General features: G+C 40.3%; 1 protein-coding gene across 1 annotated transcript in view; it reads right to left on the bottom strand.

Annotated features, from left to right (window-relative positions):
- GMDS (GDP-mannose 4,6-dehydratase) overlaps positions 1-22041 on the bottom strand; it is a 261909-nt gene that overhangs the window by 46456 nt on the left and 193412 nt on the right. The window contains exon 9 of the mRNA XM_035125046.3: positions 17819-17915. Coding sequence (XP_034980937.1) covers positions 17819-17915 — 97 coding nt within the window. The remainder of the gene's footprint in view (positions 1-17818; positions 17916-22041) is intronic.

Raw genomic sequence — 22041 nt, 5'->3', positions numbered from 1 at the left:
GGTATTCAACCTACGTTGGATGTGACTGCACTCTCTCTTAACCCGTTTGCAGCTTGGATTCACTCTTAGATTTGGCCTTATCAATGGAAGTCCAAGTGGCATCTGCGGCATGAAGCACTTCTCACTAGCTTTGTCTAGCTCGTCCCCTGCACTCTTTCTCACTACCCTTATCCATGCTCTGGTAACATATAGATTAGATTACAGTAATGCATTGTATAGGGAGTTGCATTTGAAGACCATTCAGAAACTTCAACTCACTCAGATTGCAAGAGCCAGATTGTTAACAGGAGTCTGCCCTAATGAGTATATTTCATCTGTGTTGAAAGATCTGCTTCAGATTCTGGTCTCTTTTTGGATACAGTTCAAGTGCTGGTTTTAACTTCTAATGCTTCTAATGGCCTTGGATCTGCTTTTAACTCACATAGTACTTAAAGGCCATGGACATGGATACATGAAGAAGAACCGCAGGCTCCCCAAACCATTCCTTTTGATCTTCACCAGAGGCCCTTCTCTGGGTGCCTCTACCTCCTGGGTGGTCAGTGGGGCAAGGCTTCTCTACACCAGCAGCATGGCTCTGAAATACATTGCCAAGGGTCGTTTGCTTGGTGAAGAAGTTGCTATTGTTTTAAGTTGACTCACTTTCTCATGCTTTCGGTAGAAGCGTGTTATGATTGTAGGCATCTTATTTAGAGCTATACAAGAAGGAAAAGAAGCCAAACCACAACAAAGATGCATTCTGGCCTCTTCAGCAGCCTGAATTTTAGCTATTTTATTGTTTTAACAGTGGCATAGTTTTTAGGGTTTTGGGGAAAGATGCAACAGCACTCTTGCAAATGTGTTGGAACTTCCCTTTTCTTTATTCTTCCTTGCAGTCTCCCATGCTCCTGCAATCTGCTCCTGAGAGTCCCCCAAACCTCAAGAATATTTTAGGAAGCACACACAGGAATGCAGGGGGCAAGGAGAAGGAAGCCCCATTTGCACAAGCTGAAGCCTGCTACTTAAGTGGGACATCACAATTGGGTATCACCCATGGAATTAACAATAGTTTTTATAAAATAAAAAAAATTCCTTCCAGTAGCACCTTAGAGACCAACTAAGTTTGTTATTGGTATGAGCTTTCGTGTGCATGCACACTTCTTCAGATACACTGAAACAGAAGTCCCCAGACCAAAACAGCCAGACCAAAATAGCTTTATCAGTCTATTTCTGAAATTCTTTTGTAATATGACAGCTACTTTGAGATCTTGTATAGAATGTCCTGGGAGATTGAAGTGTTCTCCTACTAGGAAAGACTGGAAAGAGAAGTTGCTGAATTGCAACTTATTAGCAAACTTAAAACCACGGAGAGACCTGGTCTGAACAGAGACATTGGATTCTTATCTCTATACATGATAAAGCTATTTTTAGCCATCTCACCCCTTGCTTTTCCCTGTAAGACCAATTGCAGTTGTTAGCAGTTGTCAACAGGTTTACCACACCTATCAGCCAATTACCCATTCTCACCAGCCTTCTGAGTAATACCTCTCCCCACCCTCTCACTATATATAAGGGTCTGGTGACTTCTGTTTCAGTGTATCTGAAGAAGTGTGCATGCACACGAAAGCTCATACCTATAACAAACTTAGTTGGTCTCTAAGGTGCTACTGGAAGGAGTTTTTTTTATTTTGTTTTGACTACGGCAGACCAACACGGCTACCTACCTGTAAATAGTTTTTATGTTGTCTTATTGGGATGGCCATTCCAACTGAAACACTTTTTACATAGCTTTATATATAATTTTAAAGTAATTATGCTTACAGATTTTTAATTGCATCTCCTATTTTGTATGTTGCAAGTTGCCCAGAGGCACTGGCATAGGCAATGCACAAATTTAGTAATTAATAATATTAATTATAATATCCCCTGTGTTTTGCAATTTGAGACAGACAGAAGTTCTTTGTATTATAGTAGGCAGGGACATCCTGGAAAGCTGTGGAACAGGCTCTGTTATTATCATTTGCATGACAGTTCAGAGGTATTCCTCTTTAAAAAAAGACAACTGAGCTCCAGCTCTCTTGTCATTTTACGCCCTCTTTAAAGGCCATTCCATGCATTAAGAGAGAGAACAAACATTGTTTTGTAACAAGTGTACACTTGACAAGGAGCTGCAGACAATCCTGGCACTCTAGTGTGTATACCTGTATGACAATAAATGTTTCTGGACATCCATTTATATTTCATCTGCACCTTACACTTTTGCATATACTCCTAGAAATGTACTGTGCGAAGAGCCCACAGGGACACAAAGAACTCAAAAGCGTTAAGGGTTGCTGCACTGGAGAAAATGTCTGCTTGAACAAGGCAAATGGCTCCAGGCTGTTGGGGGAACTCCAGGACAGATTTAGCGGCCACAGGGGGAAGAAGGGGGGATGTTCTGTTACACAAGGTTAAATCCTTGTGCTAAAGAAACTAGAGACTTAGTGCTACAGTACGCTGGATGCAAGCCTATGTGTTCTTTTTGCATAACAAGGGGGAAAAATGGACAGATGTAACTGCTGTAGAATCATCCAAGTGAGTTATTCCCTTTCTTGGATAGAAAAGCCACGACACTGTAGGGACGCCATCAGCATTTTTATTCATAAATCTGGAGTATACTGTTCATAAGGAAGCAAGCAACATGCATTCACGTTCCCACACATCATATTTTCATGGGTGTATAAATTTGGCAAGATCCATACGTAAGAACTGAAGAGCCTCATGCCCACCTCCAAGAACTTCAATGTAGACACTGAGATTTACAGAAATCTCCTGGCTTTCTGGAAGGCTTCCAGGGTGAACCGAGGCTAGGATTACAATAGGAAGAATCCACTCAAAAGGCCCAGAATACATGTGAAAACTGTCATAAACGCTTCCCATGAACTCTGGATTTCCGCCCCAGAATGAAAAAGTTTAAACCTAACCTACTTTCTAAGGAAAATAGAACTTCCCAAAACTGTTGATAATGCCAAGAATGTTACTCAACATCTCACTGAAAAAGTTTTTTTTTAATTTAAAAAAGAGAGACAATAAGAACAGTACAGTAAATGAAACTACACTAATTTACACCTCCTGAGGATCCAAGTGGCTTGAAACATTATTCCTTATCACCTTTCAGCGACATCTATTTACAGGTTGCTAATCACATACAGCTAATTAAATTTCATACTGATGACTGACATGTAACATCAGCCAACCTGAATTCTAAGTCAAACTGTCTCCCATAAAAAGCTCTAAATTACATGTGCACAGAAAAGATAAAAAAAACACAATGAAAGCTGATCCTGAGAACAATATTTGCTTCTTAAAGGCAGACATGATGTTATATATGTTAAGATTTCCAAGATTTGTGGGGTGTGAGGGGGATTCCTTAAAACTGACGCATCCTTTCCCTTGGGCACTGTCAAATCCTGAATTGGACTAGAATGCCGATATGGCTCCTTCCTGTACCAAAGGCAGTCGAAAAGTTGAAGTTCTGCTGAAAATATTAATAAGGTACTTTGCCAAGAAAGCCAGTTTTCTTGGCAAGAAATTACACTTTGAATTTGCTTGTGTCCCAGACAACATTTGATATGCACACATTTAGCTTTCGACAAACAATGTCAGTTGACGTCTCATTGACGGTTCATTTTTTTGCAGTAAGCAATTAGCTGTGATAAAGGTAGCGCGCAGCCCCTTGGAAAAAGTAAAAACAAACCAGACAAGAAAACCCTCAAGTTAGCAGGAAACTGAGTTTGGCATACAAAAATAAGGCTAATGCTCTCAGTGTACAATTATCTGAAGTAAATGCTTCAAACTACTAATTTCCTCCCATGCATGATAAGATCCAAATGATTCCATTTTATTGTAGCGCAATAAAACCCACTCTTTCTGCAGCGGAAAAATGCAGGCGAAGAGAAGAAAGAACAGACAACAGTAAAGGCTGATAAAAGTCCCATGGCAAAATGTGATAAACTGATAGGTTTCAGGGTTTTTTGTTTATATACCGTATATTCCGGCGTATAAGACGACTACGACTGGGTGTATAAGACGACCCCCAACTTTTCCAGTTAAAATATAGAGTTTGGGATATACTCGCCGTATAAGAAATACGACCCGGCGTATAAGACGACCCCGACTTTTGAGAAGATTTTCCTGGGTTAAAAAGTAGTCTTATCCGCAGGAATATACAGTACTTGTGAGTTTCCAGGACCGCAAGACTAAATTCCCATATGGAACAAGCAAAGGCCAAGGCTTGCAGTGGTTCTTAGCCCGCCAATGACCTTACTCTTCCTCTGCAGGGAAATGCTGTCTCTGTGAAAAAGTTAATTAGTCTCCATGATAATTTCGCTTGAAGACAGAGATTATCAATTGTGTTGAATTACATTTGCTGGCTTTTGCACTTCAGATTATTATCCACCAAAGATTTATTTCCTAATGCTGTTGGAATCTAGCCCGCATATATGCAAAGACAATCTGAGGTGTTAAACGAGAGGCTTGCACTAAATCATGGCTTTTTTCTATGCCTCATCCCTTGTGTAAATAAATTTCATTGTAATGCTGTTTGCATTTCCGTAATCTCACAACTGGAAATGGGCTTTCCCCCAAAACCACTACAGGCTGAAATGGTTGCGATGAGAGGCCTCCATGGGCAAAATCGCTACACAGATCCAAACACCTCATTCCTAACCTTCCAATTTGGTTACGTGAATTCATCCTAACACAAAGCTACACATGAGCTTAGAGCACTGCTGAATTAGTGTGCTGGAAAAGCAGTGCAAAACCCGGCCCTCTGCTTTGCTGCCAATCTCCCATATTAATCAAATCTTTAATACAAACTGGGCTTTCCTGTGACCAGCCCTTCATTTGGAAGGCGAGCAGTGACAAATGGGAGAGTCTTGTGCTATTGTTTCACTGTATTGTCCTGGTGAACTGTCTGAAAGCATGAATCTGTACAGTATCTGAAAGCATCACCATGACCATTCCTTCAAGAATGGAGGGCAGGTTATACATATAGATCTGTTGTATAAACATGGGCTGGAGAATGCTACACCACTAATTACTACTAGGTGTGAATTTAGGAAGGAGGAATATGCAATGAAAATACATCATACTAGCTAATTCGCTGTCTCAAATCTACAAGCATTCTGGCCAGCTGGCAAACTTAAGCCCTATCCATACTTAATGGAGAGTAAGTTCAAGAACTTCATTCATCATCCTTGCTTAGAGTTAATTGTAACAAGGTATATTCACATTGATTTCTGCATGATAGTGCACATTTTTAATGCCACTGTAAAAGCATTTATTTGACCTCCAGTTCCAAACGACAACAATGTGAAACCACAGATCACCATATAGTAACAAAAATAACTGTGTTAAATAATGAAAGTGCTGCATCATGTAATACATTTGTTTCTTGTTAAAAGCATGAGCTCTGTCTTGATGGCAGTGTTTTTAAAAGGCCTGGGGAGCATAAGTCACAGTAAGATTGTGGCAAGCTTGTAGGCACAGGTTGTAAATATGTGTAAATAAACCATATATCATAAAGACACCACAGTCTCCACTGTAACTCATTCCAAAGGAAACATGAACCTTGGGTAAGTGACTGGAACCCAGAACTCGAATCTCACACCAGTTGAAGACAGGGGTGGTGTGCAACAATATATATGTGAGAACATCAGTATAGAAAGCACCAGGCTTAATTTGAGCAACAGCTCAGCCCTGAAAGTGCCAAGTGTCAGAACTGGAACATACGAAATAAAAAAATTAAGAAGGTAGACTTTGAGCATATGCACAATCTCTCTCTCTTTACCAGCTGGGATTAGTGGGTAAGGCATTCCAAATCAGAGAACAGCCATTTACAGGTCCGAACCCTGAAATCTCTACTTAGAAACGAAACACTGAAAAACTAATAACCTGTATTAGCGATAGAATTTTTACAATGTTTTTGTACAGGAACATGAGTCCACATTATATGGTAACACTGATTATAGCACTACCTGGTAACACTCGTTGGAGGGAGTAGCTTTCACCTTTCCTTATAATTATAGAATCATAGAATTGTAGAGTTGGAAGGGACCACGAGAGTCATTTAGTCCAACCCCTTGCAATGCAGGAATCTTTTCCCCAAGCTAGGGCTCGAGGGCACGACTCATGCTCTTAAGAGTCTCATGCTTTACTGACTGAGCTATCCTGCACCGCTGGCAAAGTTAGTCTTTTGCAGCTAAAACAACAAGAGCCTTGTGACACCTTAAGGACAAAGTTAATGAAGTGGCTAATGGCCTATCACAAAACAATCTATGGTGCAAGCCTAGCCATGTCTACCAAAAAGTAGTTCCATTGAATTCAGTGGAGCTTACTCCCAGTTAAGTGGAGCTAAGATTGCAACCACTCTTGCTACCTAAATTTCACAGTTAAGTATCAACTTGCCATCCTATCTTGTTTCCCTCAGGTACCAGGAAGTAATGGTTATAAGTCAACGGGGTAGGGAAAGGCTTTTAAAATCTAATTTTACCTTTAAAATGAAGATTTAGGGTGGTCAAAATTAAGTGCCAAATAGTTCCACCCACTTTGACAAAGAGGCTAGGACTTTAACTGAGGAGAACAGATAAAATCAACAGGTAACCAAAGATATTACTTATTTCAATGTGAAAATAACAATAATGAGTGATGTTGTTGTTGTTGTTGTTTAGTCGTTTAGTCGTGTCCGACTCTTCGTGACCCCATGGACCATAGCACGCCAGGCACTCCTGTCTTGCACTGCCTCCCGCAGTTTGGTCAAACTCATGTTCATAGCTTCGAGAACACTGTCCAACCATCTCGTCCTCTGTCGTCCCCTTCTCCTTGTGCCCTCCATCTTTCCCAACATCAGGGTCTTTCCCAAGGATTCTTCTCTTCTCATGAGGTGGCCAAAGTATTGGAGCCTCAGCTTCATGATCTGTCCTTCCTGTGAGCACTCAGGGCTGATTTCCTTAAGAATGGATAGGTTTGATCTTCTTGCAGTCCATGGGACTCTCAAGGGTCTCCTCCAGCACCATAATTCAAAAGCATCAATTATTCAGCGATCAGCCTTCTTTATGGTCCAGCTCTCACTTCAATGAGTGATGCGTTCCATTTAAAAAAACAACAACAACCCCAGGAAGAACATTATGACTGAAATCCTAACCCCACCTACCTGGGAGTAAGACTCACTGAATTCATTGGAATTTCCTTTGGGGTAAATGAACCCTAGTGCACATAGATTGCCTTTGACAACAAACAATACTTCACGAACAAAATAAGCACATGCAAAGTGCTCCTATTTGGAAGCATGATTACCCGAATTAACAAAACGCTACGCATGCCCTTGGAAATAAACACTTCATATGTACACTTGCAGGAAGCACCACATGGACCAAAAGCGCTGAACTTCAGCACTGTAAGTCCAGATGCAAATCCACTTCAAATGCTTGTGTGATTTCACACTGCTTTTACTCCACATTCACACCCAAGGCCTTATATATTAAAGACACGTTACTCATTGAAGATCTTAAGTTTACAGTTTGGGATTGTTAATTGGAGGTTTTACACACCCTGCTAACTACAAATGCAAAGAACGGGCTTGGCTTCCAGAACAGACTTCCTTTTGAGCCACCCATGACTGGAGACTATGCAAAAGAAACAAAGTTCAACTCTTTTAATGTGACATCCAGGGAGTTTCCAGCAAGGAGGATGAGTTCGCTGAGACAGAAGGCACCTTGTTCTTGAGCCAAGGAATTGTAGCATCTGCATTTCTGCTGATTGCATACACCCATGAACGTTTATAACCTGGGATCTCAGCAAAGGAAGTATGGAAAGCCAGCTTCATGGCAAAACTCACTGTGCCTAATGACAGGGCCGGCCCTGACTGCTATCACAACCACATTTAAATTTATTTGTATATTTATTTGCAAAATTTCTTGCGCACCCTTCACAGCAAGGTCCAAGCATGGATTACTATAAGATAGTTTACAATTACAAAAACAGAAAAGAGAGTTAAAATTATATATACCATATATATATATATATATATATATATATATATATATATATATATAAACAAATCTAACCATTCCCAGTAGAACAGAACTGTGCAAATTCAGCAAAGGAGGTGGGCTGTGGGAAACCTGTGAACATTTCTTCAAAAACTGTTACCAGAATCCTATGCTGACTGCGTGCAAAATCTGATTTATTCATGAATACTTTTTATTTTCTCTTTCCTTGTTGACTTCATCTCTTCAGGAGGCCTTCTGCCCAAAGCCACTGCAAGCCAATATGGGTGATTACTGCTTATGTTAACGGATGGCTTGTCTAGAGTCTCTTCCGGCACCACAACCTTGGGGTTAAGAGTTTGGTTGGGCTTTATAGATTAAGTAAATGCTTTGTTTCTAAAATATGGTCCTCCCTTTTGCACTGAGCTTGAATGGGCATTGTGGGGTTAGGGTTAAAGCTGCCCTTCCACTAGGGCTGGATTTAGGTCAGTGCAGCCGGTTCCTCCACACAGGGCACCAAGCTGGGGTGTGTGTGCAAAACAACAACAACAACCACCTATATGTACCTAGGTACCTACTGAGAAGAGCCATAAAAAATCAACTGTACCAAAATGAATTACAGCTGTACCTTGAGAATTACAGTTCTCAAATGCCTTGGTACTCATATGTTTTGGTTCCCGAATGCTGAAAACCCAAAAATGTTTCGGTTTTCCAACACTTTTCGAAAGCCGAACATCTGACGCAGCTTCCGCTTGAGTGCAGGAAGCTCCTGCAGCCAATCGGAAGCCACGCCTTGCTTTCAAACGTTTCGGTAGTCAAATGGACTTCCGGAACGGATTAGGTTCAAGAACCAAGGCACGACTGTATTGTGAAAATGAAAAGTATTTGGACGGGGGCACCAAATTGTATCTTTGTTCAGGACACCATGATACCAAAGTCCACCCCATCTCCACTCATGGAAGTGCCGTTTTAAGATCTCGCATCTGAGTGTTGTGTGAAGAAAGGAAATCCAAAGATGGTGTTCCTGTGTGTGCTATGCAGAAACCGAGGAAGGAGAACTGCAGTTAAGCATTTGCAGAAAAGTTTCAGCGGCTGTTTTCTTTCTCCTCATGATTCTTTGGATCCATAGCAATGCAGCAGCAACTTTTTTTTTTAAAGCACAGGAGGAAAGGTGGGGGTAGAGAACTTGATCATACCTTTGTAGAAAGAAAGAAAAATATCGTGTAGCATCTTTAACCTTTACTACGTGCCGGATAAAAGGCTGTGCTAACCGCATGGGATTAGCGCTACAGGAAGACTGTTTGGAGTGAAGAGAAAATGCCACAACACGCACTCAGCAGTGACACAAGCGGGCTTGGCAGGCTTTGTTGCATAGTTACCGACATACCACACAGAGCAAACTCGGTCACATCACTCACCTGAGGTTTTACAAATACCTCGCATTTCCCCTGTTAACTATGCGATCATCACAGTCAACTTTCTTAATCCCCTCAACACACAGAAACAGAGTCTAGGATCATGAGAAACACTGCCAGCAAATGTAGGGATTTAGAAGCTGTATCTGAAGAAATGCATATACAATACAAGACAATTCCAATCAAAAGAGAATGTCTATATGGCTAAAAGTAGAATTCATGTGAGGGGGATATGTAGAAAATATGTTTTTGAGAGACAAACTGAAGGGGGGTTGGGGAAATGACTATTCACTTTTATTCGATGCATTGCAACTGAAGATTGTTTAATAGTTGGGAAAATACTGATTCTATTGGTGTTGTCATTTATAATGACAGGGTGGTATTCTACTAAGCTGTATTCCAAGTATACCCCACTAAAATTAACGAACATAACTAAGTTGATTTCAGTGGGGCTACTCTGAGTAAGACCTATTTGAACACCACTATTAATTAACAGAATGGCTTTGAGCTGATCATGCTACCCATGGTTCACCACCATGATTTTTTCTCTTGACATTGGCAGAATAGAATTTTTCACAAATAAATAAAATAAAATAAAATAAAATAAAATAAAATAAGGGTCTGGCAGTGGAGCTGCAGAGGTGAACCCAGTATCTTGAAAAGTCTTCTTCTCTGTATCAGCCCCCATTTGGCCAAAATCAACAAAATCAATTAATGCAAGCAAGTTAAACAAACCATTCAAAAATCCCCAATGAACAAGAAATCCCTAGCCAGTCATTACTTTGATCAAATAGGCAAATCATTTCCATTTTAAAGCATACCAAAAAATTAGGTAGCTGCATTGTTAGTCCATTAGAACAAATTCAAACATTACAGTTGAGTAAAAATTGTATTAGGACCAATTAAAACGTCACAGAATAGTGGGCAACACAGCAGTCCGTATTTATTTGACACTCTGGTCCATACAAAAATGTGTTATCCTACTGTGACTTTTGGATTATTAAAACATTTGTCCTTTTCATCAGGGCTGAACCAAAAATTCAGAACTGGTAAGGGTTTTAGCCCCACCCATATGCCCGACGATAGCCACTGCTTCAAGTACCCTAACTATACAGAAAAATAGCTAGAACTATGGCTACATTTATTTAATTATATACAAGATGGGTGGTTTCTTTTCTTGCCCACTTTAACAACATCCTCTGCACGTCTTAGCTGTCATGGGAAGGCCCAGGTCTGGGTAATGTCTCCTAGCCAAGGTCCTGTTGTGTTGGCTGTTAACTGGCCCCCGGAACAAGCAATGAAAACAAAAAGACCGTGCTGGGCATTTGACAGAGCCTCTCTTGCTATTTCGTTATAAATAGACATGTCACCTCTCCTCTACCTCTTCTGTTTCCAGATTGTTTAAAGGAGTTAATAACTACCTGCTCTAGCCAGCTTCCTTGATGTAAAGGAAAAGGTAACAACTGCACGGCCGGCGAGATGCTGCATTTAGAAGGACAAGGTGGCGTTCACTTAAATCCGAGGAAGTAAGGGTATACCTTTTTGAGGCCGAGAGCTGTCAGTTGGAAAGGATCAGATAGCAGATTTAGAGGGACAAGCTGATGTTCTCAGGAAGATCAATGAAGACGTGGAGTTCACAGATGACACATGGCTGGTTTTAAAAGCTCAAGAATGACAGCAGCGGGGGCAAGAAGAGGTGGGGGGCAGGAGGCAAGGTCAGCAGCGCGAGTGGCTGGAAAAATGTGGAGGTGAAGCAGGATGAAACAAAGGGCAACAACTGGTTAAACTGAGGATGATTCCAATGTTTGGCATCTTCCAGGATTCTCAGGATTGGATATCACTGGGCTGAGTCAGAAAAGTAAAAATGATGTAAGGGGAAAGTTATGAAGCACCTCCGTAGATGCTTCTGTACATGAAGGAGGAAACATTGCGGCAGAAGTCAGGTCTTTCAGTAACAAGGGAAGGTCACACACACACACACACACACACACATTCTCTGTCTCTCTGTCTCTCTGTCTCTCTCTCTCTCTCTCTGTGTGTGTGTATATATATGGCACTCTCCACTTTCCTGAGCAGTTAGGAGCCATGAGATAGCGCTACACAGTTTAGCTTCTTCTGGATGAGAGAACAGTACAGACTTATGACAACACTTAGATGCATGTTCGTGCGAACACACACAATTTAGCCATTGCGGGTTAAATACACACTGTACTAACTTTTCCATGTAACATGCAGAAAAAGCCCAACCATCTGGTTGTTAAGCAACTTCTGAATGAGGCAGTTTGGAGCAGAAAAGCACCTGGAAAATGCAGAGCCATTCCCCAGCTCGTAGCTTGGTTTGCAAAACCAGCAAACAAATGGCATAATATGCAAATTAGGCTACCTGTGGGTTGGGTGGGCTGGGACACGGCAACCCTATGATTATCCCGAGCTTGAAAAAAAACCACACAACCCCAGATCCCTTTTAGATTGGCAAGACGGTAACTCTGGCGGAAGCTTACTGTTGAGTCTAAAGTAAGTAATGATATAAATATTTTGGCTGACACAGTGATTCACTCGAGAAAGACAATAAAAAGTAATACTTTACTAAAGTAGTGATTTTCAGATGTTGACATAAACCTCCGGTTTGGGAAAAGAAAGTGCATAAGGATCTTCCTCTATAGGTAAGACGGTTTTGTCATAAGACAAAGGCTGTTAGTCATGGAACAACAACAACAACCACTAAGGGTTTTTCTTCCTGTAGTGAAATGTACAGATCCGCCCTGACGCTCTGGGTTGCATATAGACACAGTTACAGGAATATGGACTTTTAAACAACTAAGATGGATATTTCTTGTACAGCTGTTTGAACTATGTTCAGACTCACGGCCCATTTGGAATGTAAATGCAGGAAATGGGATATGTATGGAAAAGGGTGGGGGTGCGGAAGTGGGATTTTGTGATCAGTTTCATTATATTTTGAAGAGTCATAACTCTTCGGAGTACGAACTGCCACAAATGCTTTGGACTTGAGCAGATCCGACTTTGGAGGAATATGATACGCCCTGAGGAGTTTTTTTACTGGAATCTTGTGAAGTCTGAGAAACGTAGAGCTGAGTATTAAAAATCATCCCCCACCCCTCAAAGAGGGTAAAAACGCAAAGCTTATTCTGGTGACGTATGAAGAAGTAAAAGGGCAACTGAGGCCAAGTGTGGTAAAGTAGGGATGTAGAGATTAATGAAAGCTATAAAGAAGAGATGTGTGTGTGTGTGTGTATCTTACTAACATATAAACAAATTGGCAGATGGAAAATGAAGGAAATGGATATTGGAATAGGCATGTGATATAAGCCAAGAAAGCTTAAAAATATAGTATAATTTTAGGATGGGAAAAAAGAGTTATTGAACTGTCACAAACATTTGAACAACATGTCCTTTCCATATAAAAGGAAGGGGGAGTGAGATCCGGAGGGAAGCAATATAAGAAAATGAACATTTGTTTATTATTTCCTGCCCTTCACCCTAACGTCCCAGGGTGAGTAACAGCATTAAAAACAATATCAAAAATAAAAAAAATTCCTTCAGTAGCACCTTAAAGACCAACTAAGTTTTTATTTTGGTATGAGCTTTCGTGTGCATGCACACTTCTTCAGATACGGTATCTGAAGAAGTGTGCATGCACACGAAAGCTCATACCAAAATAAAAACTTAGTTGGTCTTTAAGGTGCTACTGAAGGAATTTTTTTTATTTTACTTCGATCCAGACCAACACGGCTACCTACCTGTAACCTAATATCAAAAATGATATAAAACAACTTACAACCCCAAAAATAAGGTGGGTCCTAAAAACACACACTAACTTTCTTCTATTTAGGCAAGTGAACACCACATTTTTTTTGTTAGGCCAGGTATCCCCAAACTTCGGCCCTCCAGATGTTTTGGACTGCAATTCCCATCTTCCCCGACCACTTGTCCTTTTAGCTAGGGATCATTGGAGTTGTAGGCCAAAACATCTGGGGGCCCCCGCAGTTTGGGGATGCCTGGGTTAGACAAAGCAAATGCCAAATGCACACATGCTTTAAGAATGAAACCATTCCCTTACTATTGTACAGTTTGAGGTGGTTAAGCCATTATGAGGTATTGATTTAGTATGATGACTACCTGACTGAAAGAAAAATCTGACAAGTCTGAGAGGCATGACAGGAGTGAAGCTCAGGACTCATCAGAAATATTATGTCTTGACACACATCTGGAGATGTTTTTAATCTTTACTGTAATTTTTTAACCATGTCTATTCAGAAGCTAGCCTGGATGAAGTAGGGCTTACTCCCCGGGAAATGGGGTTAGAATTTCAGCCTCAGTCAACTAATAGATGTTCAAAATAGAAAACCTGATGGTGGATTTCTCATTTTAAATGCCATTTTAGAATCAGGGTTGGATGGGCCTTGTACACAAAATAATATTCCGTATCAAGGTGAAAAAAATGCAAATAGAAATGCTGGCTTCTGTGGCCTATTTAAATTATGCAAATTAGATTATTATTTTTTACATTTTTGTAACTTATTCTTCCCCTACTAGAGAGCACTAGAGAGAATATAGCACTGAACTATTATTGCTGTTGTTATTATTAATTCATTTAATAATGAAATTTGCCCCAAGGCAAAATATGATATAAAAAGATGAGGCTAGTGCAGGCATAGGCAATCTCGGCCCTCCAGTGTGTTTTGGGACTACAACTCCCATCACCCCTAGCTAACAAGACCAGTGGTCAGGGGTGATGGGAACTGTAGTCCCAAAACATCTGGAGGGCCGAGTTTGCCTATGCCTGGGCTAGTCTGACCACCTTAGCAAGGGAACTGCACAATGGGCTGTGCCTACAGAAATTGTGCTGTCCTGGTCATCTGCCACCAGCCTAAACGTTCTTGGTGGTGGGCTTCAGATGATAACCTGAAGCCCTTATTCAGCAGTTCTTGTGGCTGCTTACACACTCTCAAGCAAATATGTGCAGCCATAAGGAAAGCCGCTCTTTTCAAGAGTGAAAGCTGATATTCTCAGTAGCCTGCATTCTGAATCTAATATAACATTCTACGGAATCACTGTGTGTTTACAGCCCTGCTCTTAACATCTTGACCACTTCTGGTCATTCTGTAGGCAAACAGTCTTTTAAACAGAATGTCTGAACATCATAACTTCTTTCCTCCATTGAGTCATACTTTCCCTATGCTATGATGTAATCTGTGGTCTGAGCCGGAGGAAAGAGCTGGGCAGAGTTTAGAGGAAGCATGAGGCTAGCAGGGAACAAATATGAAAGGTAACTTCCATGCACACCAAGCCCCCGAGTTAGGAATTAGCTGCCCATCCAGCTTTCTCTTTTTGCAAAACACCCACCTTCCACCCCCCACCCCCAACCCACATGCTCTTCTCTTTTTCACAATGCTTATCCTCTTCCTCTCCATTTTCTGCTTCCGTCTTTATGCCACATCAAGCATTTATACAATATCAAAAAGGAAGATCTACAATTCCGGATAAAGTGATTAGATGAAATTCTGAAGAACACAAACCAAAAACTTATTATTTAATAAACAGCAGCTGCCCCACACTAATTGTAGATATATGCATATATAGCTAGATTCGACAGTTACAAATAATTATAATTATTATTTCAATTTAGTCATCACTTATTACAGAAAGAGTTTAAAAAGAGATCTACAAGTTAAGAATGCAACGATACCATAGAATAGCTAAAGCAATGAAAACTTACATAGTTCTAAAAGGGATCGTCCACCAGCCACAGGTAACAAGGAAAATATACTTCCTCACCCAACTAAAAGATGAACACCAAAAATAGGCCAGAAATCAAGCCACATCAAGTTTCAAATAACCAGGAGAGTTATTTGGGTGTTTGGGGAGAGCGTGCCACAGGCAAGGGGCCATCACCGAAAAGCTTCTCTCATTGCCACCCTCACAGGATGCCACTTTTGAAAGATGGTGCAAAGGATGAGGGAAACAAAGCTTAAAGATGCTCCATTAACTCAGTTCCAGTATACAACATCTCACATATATTTTTGGAGATGCATTTGCATAGCTGCCAAGTTCTCCCTTTTTTAAAGGGAAATTCCCTTATGCTGAATAGGCTTCCTCGCGAGAAAAGGGAAAACTTGGCAGCTATGCATTTGTTTCAGTGTGGGACTTCCACTACAAAACTTTCCCCACATTACGAAAGCCTTAAAAGATGCGACCAATCAGCTAAACAAGAACTTTTTATCTTCTCTTTCATGAGAACAGACCAGACTCCACCTAGACGCACCCTAAGTCCGGTGACATTTAGTCGCCAAACCATGTAATGGCACTATCCATTCCCTCAATTAATAGTGAAACATCCAGTTTCTGACTGATTTTTAAAGTAGGTGAGGACAAAGTGAAATACAATTTCTTCCAAGCAGTAGAATATTGTTCTCTTGTGAGAAAAGCCTCTGAGAATACGCCAGGGCTACAACTTTATTAGGAGTGAAAGATTTGTAAGTGGCAGGGAAAGGGAACTGGGACATAGACAACAAAAACGGGACAATCTGAAAGTCAGCATGAATAACTGGTCCTTTGGGCAGGGAAAATCCTTATTACTCAGAGACAGAAGATTTAATATGAAAATGCTCTTAGATTTTAAATTACCCTTTCAGTTCTAAATGACCTCTTAAAAAAGGCAAGCATTTCAATGAAGGATAATGAAACAGAGGTAGACAGCTAAGCAGGAAACATGGCTAATCTAACAGAAATTTAATTGAAAATATACAGTACTTTTAACAGAACCCCACTCTTCACAGAAATGCAAAGACATCTTATTTTCTGAACCAAGCCCCTGTATGTGTAGGCTAGAAACAAGTGTTTCTGGAAAATGCTTGCCTTGAAGATATTGGGAAATATTCTTAGCTACTTCGACAACTAACCACTGGGAATTTCAGTTTATCTTTTGATTGGTATGTCGATCAATATTTTAAAGCATAACTCATTACTCTGGGTTTGGGAGAAAGGCTACCCTTAACATTGCAGTGACTCAGGAATATCAATATCAATATCAATATTTAAAGATGCAATACATTTGCCCGATAGCCGTTTCCTATTAACACATTCACAATGGTTTATTCCCCCACCCCCTGAAAAGCTTGAAGAGTTTTAGATAAACCTTTAAACCGAAACCTGCCTATTCTTCTAACCGGCAAAAAAGGCCGGCTTTTCAGAAACTGTGCATATGTACTGTGCAGAGTTTGGCTCAATAAGGTTGAAAACCTAATTCTAAATGCCAAGGAAAGCAATGCAATGGAAAAGTAGTCTATAAATTCTTAGAACAGCTCTGAGTCATAGGTTTATGTATGCTGTATTAGTATGTATGGAATTATCACTGTCTAAAATGCCAAGTCTGCACTGTTTTCCAGCACCATCATTCTACCACAGCAAACTAAGGAGGCTGATTCAGTGACCACCAGTATAAATGGTCATATTATCTGGCTGAAAGAATGATGAATATTTAGAATGAAACACTGTACAAGGTTAATATGCACATTTGTGGCTATGGAAACCTTCATACCATCATTCACCAACATAAGCAGATGAAACTGATTGATTAGTGTTTGATTGACTTCAATGGAAGTACAATGAATCAGGATTACTAGTGCCAAGTATGTATTTTCTTCTCTTTGTGGCAGAGACATATATATAAATAATTGTGTTCTTCTCAATAACTGACAGTTTTTAAAGTGCTTCCAAATTCACGAGGATAGATTAGAAGCATTCTGGCCTAATTAAGAGAATTTATTTCCAGCACATGAAAGGAAATGTCTTAATTATGACTTTTCAGTGACTGTCCATTAACATATTCACAAACAGCAGGTAGATGAACAGAAATATATAAAATAAAATTCTATGATCTTATATTCTAGACTGATTTTTAAATTATTATTATTTTTTGAATACCCTCTCTCCCTCTCCTTTCTTGTTTCCCCATGTATTTAGTTGCTGGAATATACTGCAGAAAATAAGCATATAAATTTAAACTTTTAATAAGAGAATAGATATAAGACTTGAAATTACAAATGTTAAATATGTAATAAATCACACCCATCGTTACTTCTGTCTCAAGCAATTATTCTCCAGCAACAATCTGGAAGAAAGAAACTGTCCACATCTTTTTCACTAATTCAAAACTGGATTAAATAGAGCATGAAATATCCAGTAATTCTGGTTTCTGAGTTTTATCCCTGTTTTGCAAGGACAGGGTAATTAAAAGAAATATATGGCTACCTGTTTGAAAGCAAACAGAGTCGTTGCAGTTAGAACCCTCTTGCAAACAGCTGCCTAAATGCAGCAATTTGGTGACTGAATTTGGTTTACATTCCTCTGTAAAGGTGAAAGAATCACTTTGCTTACCACTTCAGTTGGCCTGTAGTATTTGTGATTAACTGTCACATGGATCTTCCCAGTTTCTTTGCATCGACCTACTTCGTTCTCATTCTTGCCTTCCCACCTGCAAAGATGACAAACATTTCATCACCCCATAATGTCTTTACCAGTCTGATCACAGCAGCATTTGGTGTGCAGATTCTTAGACAAGGCTGGTGTTATTTCTCTCTCCAGGGCAATGTACACTTCAGGCCACAGGAGCAGAGGCAGAAGTTTGACCAGAGCGGAAGCACAATGGCTTTTAAGGTCCACTTGTTTTGTGCTCTGATACTATGCATGAGATGCAGCATAAGTTTTGGCACCGGACACCACTTTGTTAGGTGCATCAAGTCCTATATTTTGCTAGTATGTGTGTGTGTGTGTGTGTGTGTGTGTGTGTGTGTGTGTGTGTGTGTATATATATATATATATATATATATATATATATATATGGACACAAATAACAGGATTCTGTACCTGAAAAAGCACTAGATCAGGGGTCAGCAAACTTTTTCAGCAGGGGGCCGGTCCACTGTCCCTCAGACCTTGTGGAGGACCGGACTATATTTTTTTGGGGGGAAATAAACGAATTTCTATGCCTCACAAATAACCCAGAAATGCATTTTAAATAAAAGCACACATTCTACTCATGTAAAAACATGCTGATTCCCGGACCATTCCCGGGCCTGATTCAGAAGGTGATTGGGGCGCATCCGGCGCTTTAGTTTGCCTACCCATGCACTAGAGCAGCGTTTCTCAACCGCTGTTCCGCGGCACACTAGTGTGCTGCGAGACGCTGGCTGGTGTGCCGCGACGTGTGGCGACGAGAAAGGCGATTTGCATTGTCACGTGCCTGGCGGCCACCAATAAACAACACTGACCCGCCGGAAAGGAAGCCGGCCGGGTCACGACGCGGGGCGAGCGCAGCCACCACCACGGGAGGGTGGTTTTAGACAAACTTAAAGAAGCTGGCTGGCTGAGCTCAACCTGAAACTTGCTGAGCAAAGGATTGTGCTGGCGGAGAAATCAGCGGCTTGTGAAGCCTTATTACAGGAGATTGCAACCAACACAGCAATTGGCAAGTGTTTCTTACAGTCATAATTATATAGTCAATATAGGGCGGCACAGAGTTAAATTTTTTAACTTTTTTAATGGTTGTGTGCCTCGTGATTTTTTTCATGGAACAAGTGTGCCTTGGCCCAAAAAAGGTTGAGAAACACTGCACTAGAGATCATGAATCTTTTGCCACAATAAATATGTTACTCTTTAAGATGCTACAAAAACACAGTTTTTGCTGCTGTAGACTAACACTGATAAGCAGTGGAATTTATGCTCGAGTGGTTAGAAATTAAATGCTTACAAAACAGATGTGTAATATAGGCTAGAGATACAGTATAAAGGAGGCAACAAAATACAAAAATATATTCATTTATCATTTGATACATATTCAATAAAGATGATACTTAACATCTTTGTAAGTTTGTTTCCCCAGGTCTAATGGTGACAGAGCTACAAGCAACCTCCACTTTGCCTTGAAATGTACTCAGATCAAACACTTCTACAATCACTTTCACCATCAGACTAAAAACTTGTTTGTCTAATTATGTTCTTCAGTTGGTTTCTATGTTGCTTTCATAATAACTTGTCAAACTATTTTAAAACAAGCTTTCTGACTTTTAAGTGTGGTCTCCTTTGTTTTTCACACTATTACATTACCGTAAGACTTCATAGAATCCTTCCCAAAAGCCACATGCTGGGCTTTGCAAGGGGGAAAATTTGACTCTTGTGAAGTGGACCAGCATATGGTCTGTTCACGGAATCACTCCCAGTTACAGCCTGTCTTAAATACTGAAATGGAACAAAAGAGGTGAGGAGACCTCATGCTCATGGGGTGAATTACAAACAGAATGAGCAAATGGTGTGCATATGTTTGCATAAGGCCGAAATCCCAGACTTAAGCTCAGAGGGCCATAAGCATATTTGGTCTCACAGAGCACTTATTGGAACATCAAACAGTCCCACCCTCAACCATATGCCAGGCAGGCCCATAGCTAGGACACTGGCATGGAAAGCAAGAGTGAATTTGGCTTGCCTGCAGAAGATCATTATCTGTGTTTGAGGTGGGGGTGGGGGCTCAGCTTTTATAATATTTTAAAAACAATGTGTGATCAAATGTTTACTGTACTGTATGTTCACATAATTCATTGCTGCAAAACTATAAACATTCCAATAATCTGCAGAAAATAGAAATTTGGGAATGATCCAATACCACCCCAGAATGCAAGGCAAGACAAATTGTGTATGCACAGTGTACAGCTGTATAGAAATCCCGTACACACATAGCATGCCATGGATTTCCCCCATTAGATGGCAGTTTCCTGGTAGTTATTTGTCAATTCTGGAAGAAGGGAGTAAGGAAACCCTTTGCAGTCATAAAAGGACCAGAGCTGCCTTCTTTATTTCTCTGGAAGTGGTTGACCTCATGCTTTGAGTTTTTCTAGAGACTCACTATTCACCATCAACATAATAAAAGTGTAAAAGTGGTCAGTTGGATGTTGTAGTTGCTGGCTGCAACAGGGGCAAGGAAAGGGTGGCTCAACCTAGACAGAAAAATATGCAGCCACTTTTTGTTTTCAATAACAGAGAAGTAGAGACAGTTGCTAGTCAGATTATGAGAGAAAAAATGATGTTAATTCCTTCCAAGGATTTATTAGAGAAGCATATGAATGATAATATATTCTGCAGCCATTTTTGAACACACTATGAAATATTCCTGAAAGTAGAGAGTGAAAGCAGTCAGCATTAACTTTTGTCTACTTTTCAGCTCAGAATTTGTTGACAGAGCAGAAGGATCTTCTCTGCAGGAGTCCTGATCCAAGGCAGATATAACACAAACTCAGAAGAATGCTCAAGAAGCAGGACAAAAGCCACATGGGAGGAAAAATAAAATAAAAATGTATAGACATGCTAGATCAAAACAGAACCTCATCTAGGGAAAGATCAAGTTTGTTGTCACCATTGACATTTAAAGCAGGTTTTTAATCATTTAAAGCAATCCACAGAATACTGTACATAATGCTTAATGATATTGAAGATTAAAAACATATATGCCTGATGTGTCTCATAAATTCCTATTGGCCTGCTTCTCAGTGAGAGAACTAAACACGATAATTTAAAACTTCTTTTCAAATTACTCCCTAGGTTTCAAAAGCAATTCCAGATTGGCTGATAGTGTAGTATTTGCCACCCCAACATATTCAAAATAAGATCACCATAAAAACCACAGAGTCCAACATTAGCCATACTCAAGTGTAGACCCATTTAAAACAATGGACATGATTAACTTGGGTCCACAGGGTGGAGTTCAAAATTGTGCCATTTGCGCAATCCATTTGCGCAAGCCTTTCAGCTTCCCAGACAGACTGATTTCCCCCTTTCTCCCTCCCCCCGCATGCTGTTCTGGGGGTTCTCCCAACTCACCCAAGCCAATTTCAGGGGGCACATGGTGGGAGGGGATGGGGTGAAAGCCCAATTGTGCAAGTAGAAGTCCTTGTGTAGGACTTAACCACATATGGAACTCATCAGATGAATCCCATCCATTAATTTCAATGGGATGCAACCCACAGAGACCTCAGAAGTGGATTTCAGCTCCTTTTTCAGAAAAAAGCTTTCTCATTCCTCAACTTTTCATTATGAATGGTAAGAGATAATTATTCAGTAGCTCAACATATTTCCCAAAGTACTATGAACTAAACTATACGATACACTTCAAAATACTGTGTGCAGTACTCATGCCAGTGGGAAAGCAATGCAATAAATATTTGTAAACAAAAGCACTTTGAAATAAAGAAATGTCTGCCACAAGTATAAGGATGCATAGCTTGAATAGGAAGTAATTTTTCAGGCTAGTGAGTTTGTCACCAATTGTCAGCCAGATTAGCCACTTCACTGGAGTTTAGTGCATGCATAACAGAATATTATTGTACGCCACAAAGTTCCGCATGGGCCCTTTTTATCACCAGAATGAAGGTCCTGATTTTGAAAATAACCTCCACTTTAATGGCACACTTCCTTCCTTGTTAATGTTCAAAGATGCTTAATTGTTCTGCAAACGACAAAAATTAAAGCCAAATCTTGAGTGCATGCTAACACTTCAGCTTAGCTCAACTGCGATTAACCACAAGATAAACACATCAGAAGACAATGATTGC

The sequence above is a fragment of the Zootoca vivipara genome, chromosome 8 (assembly GCF_965207765.1).
Source record: "Zootoca vivipara chromosome 8, rZooViv2.hap1.1, whole genome shotgun sequence".
In the NCBI taxonomy this organism is placed as follows: Eukaryota; Metazoa; Chordata; class Lepidosauria; order Squamata; family Lacertidae; genus Zootoca; species Zootoca vivipara.
Note: the sequence above shows the minus strand (reverse complement) of the source record. Positions and strands in the feature narration are given on the sequence as shown.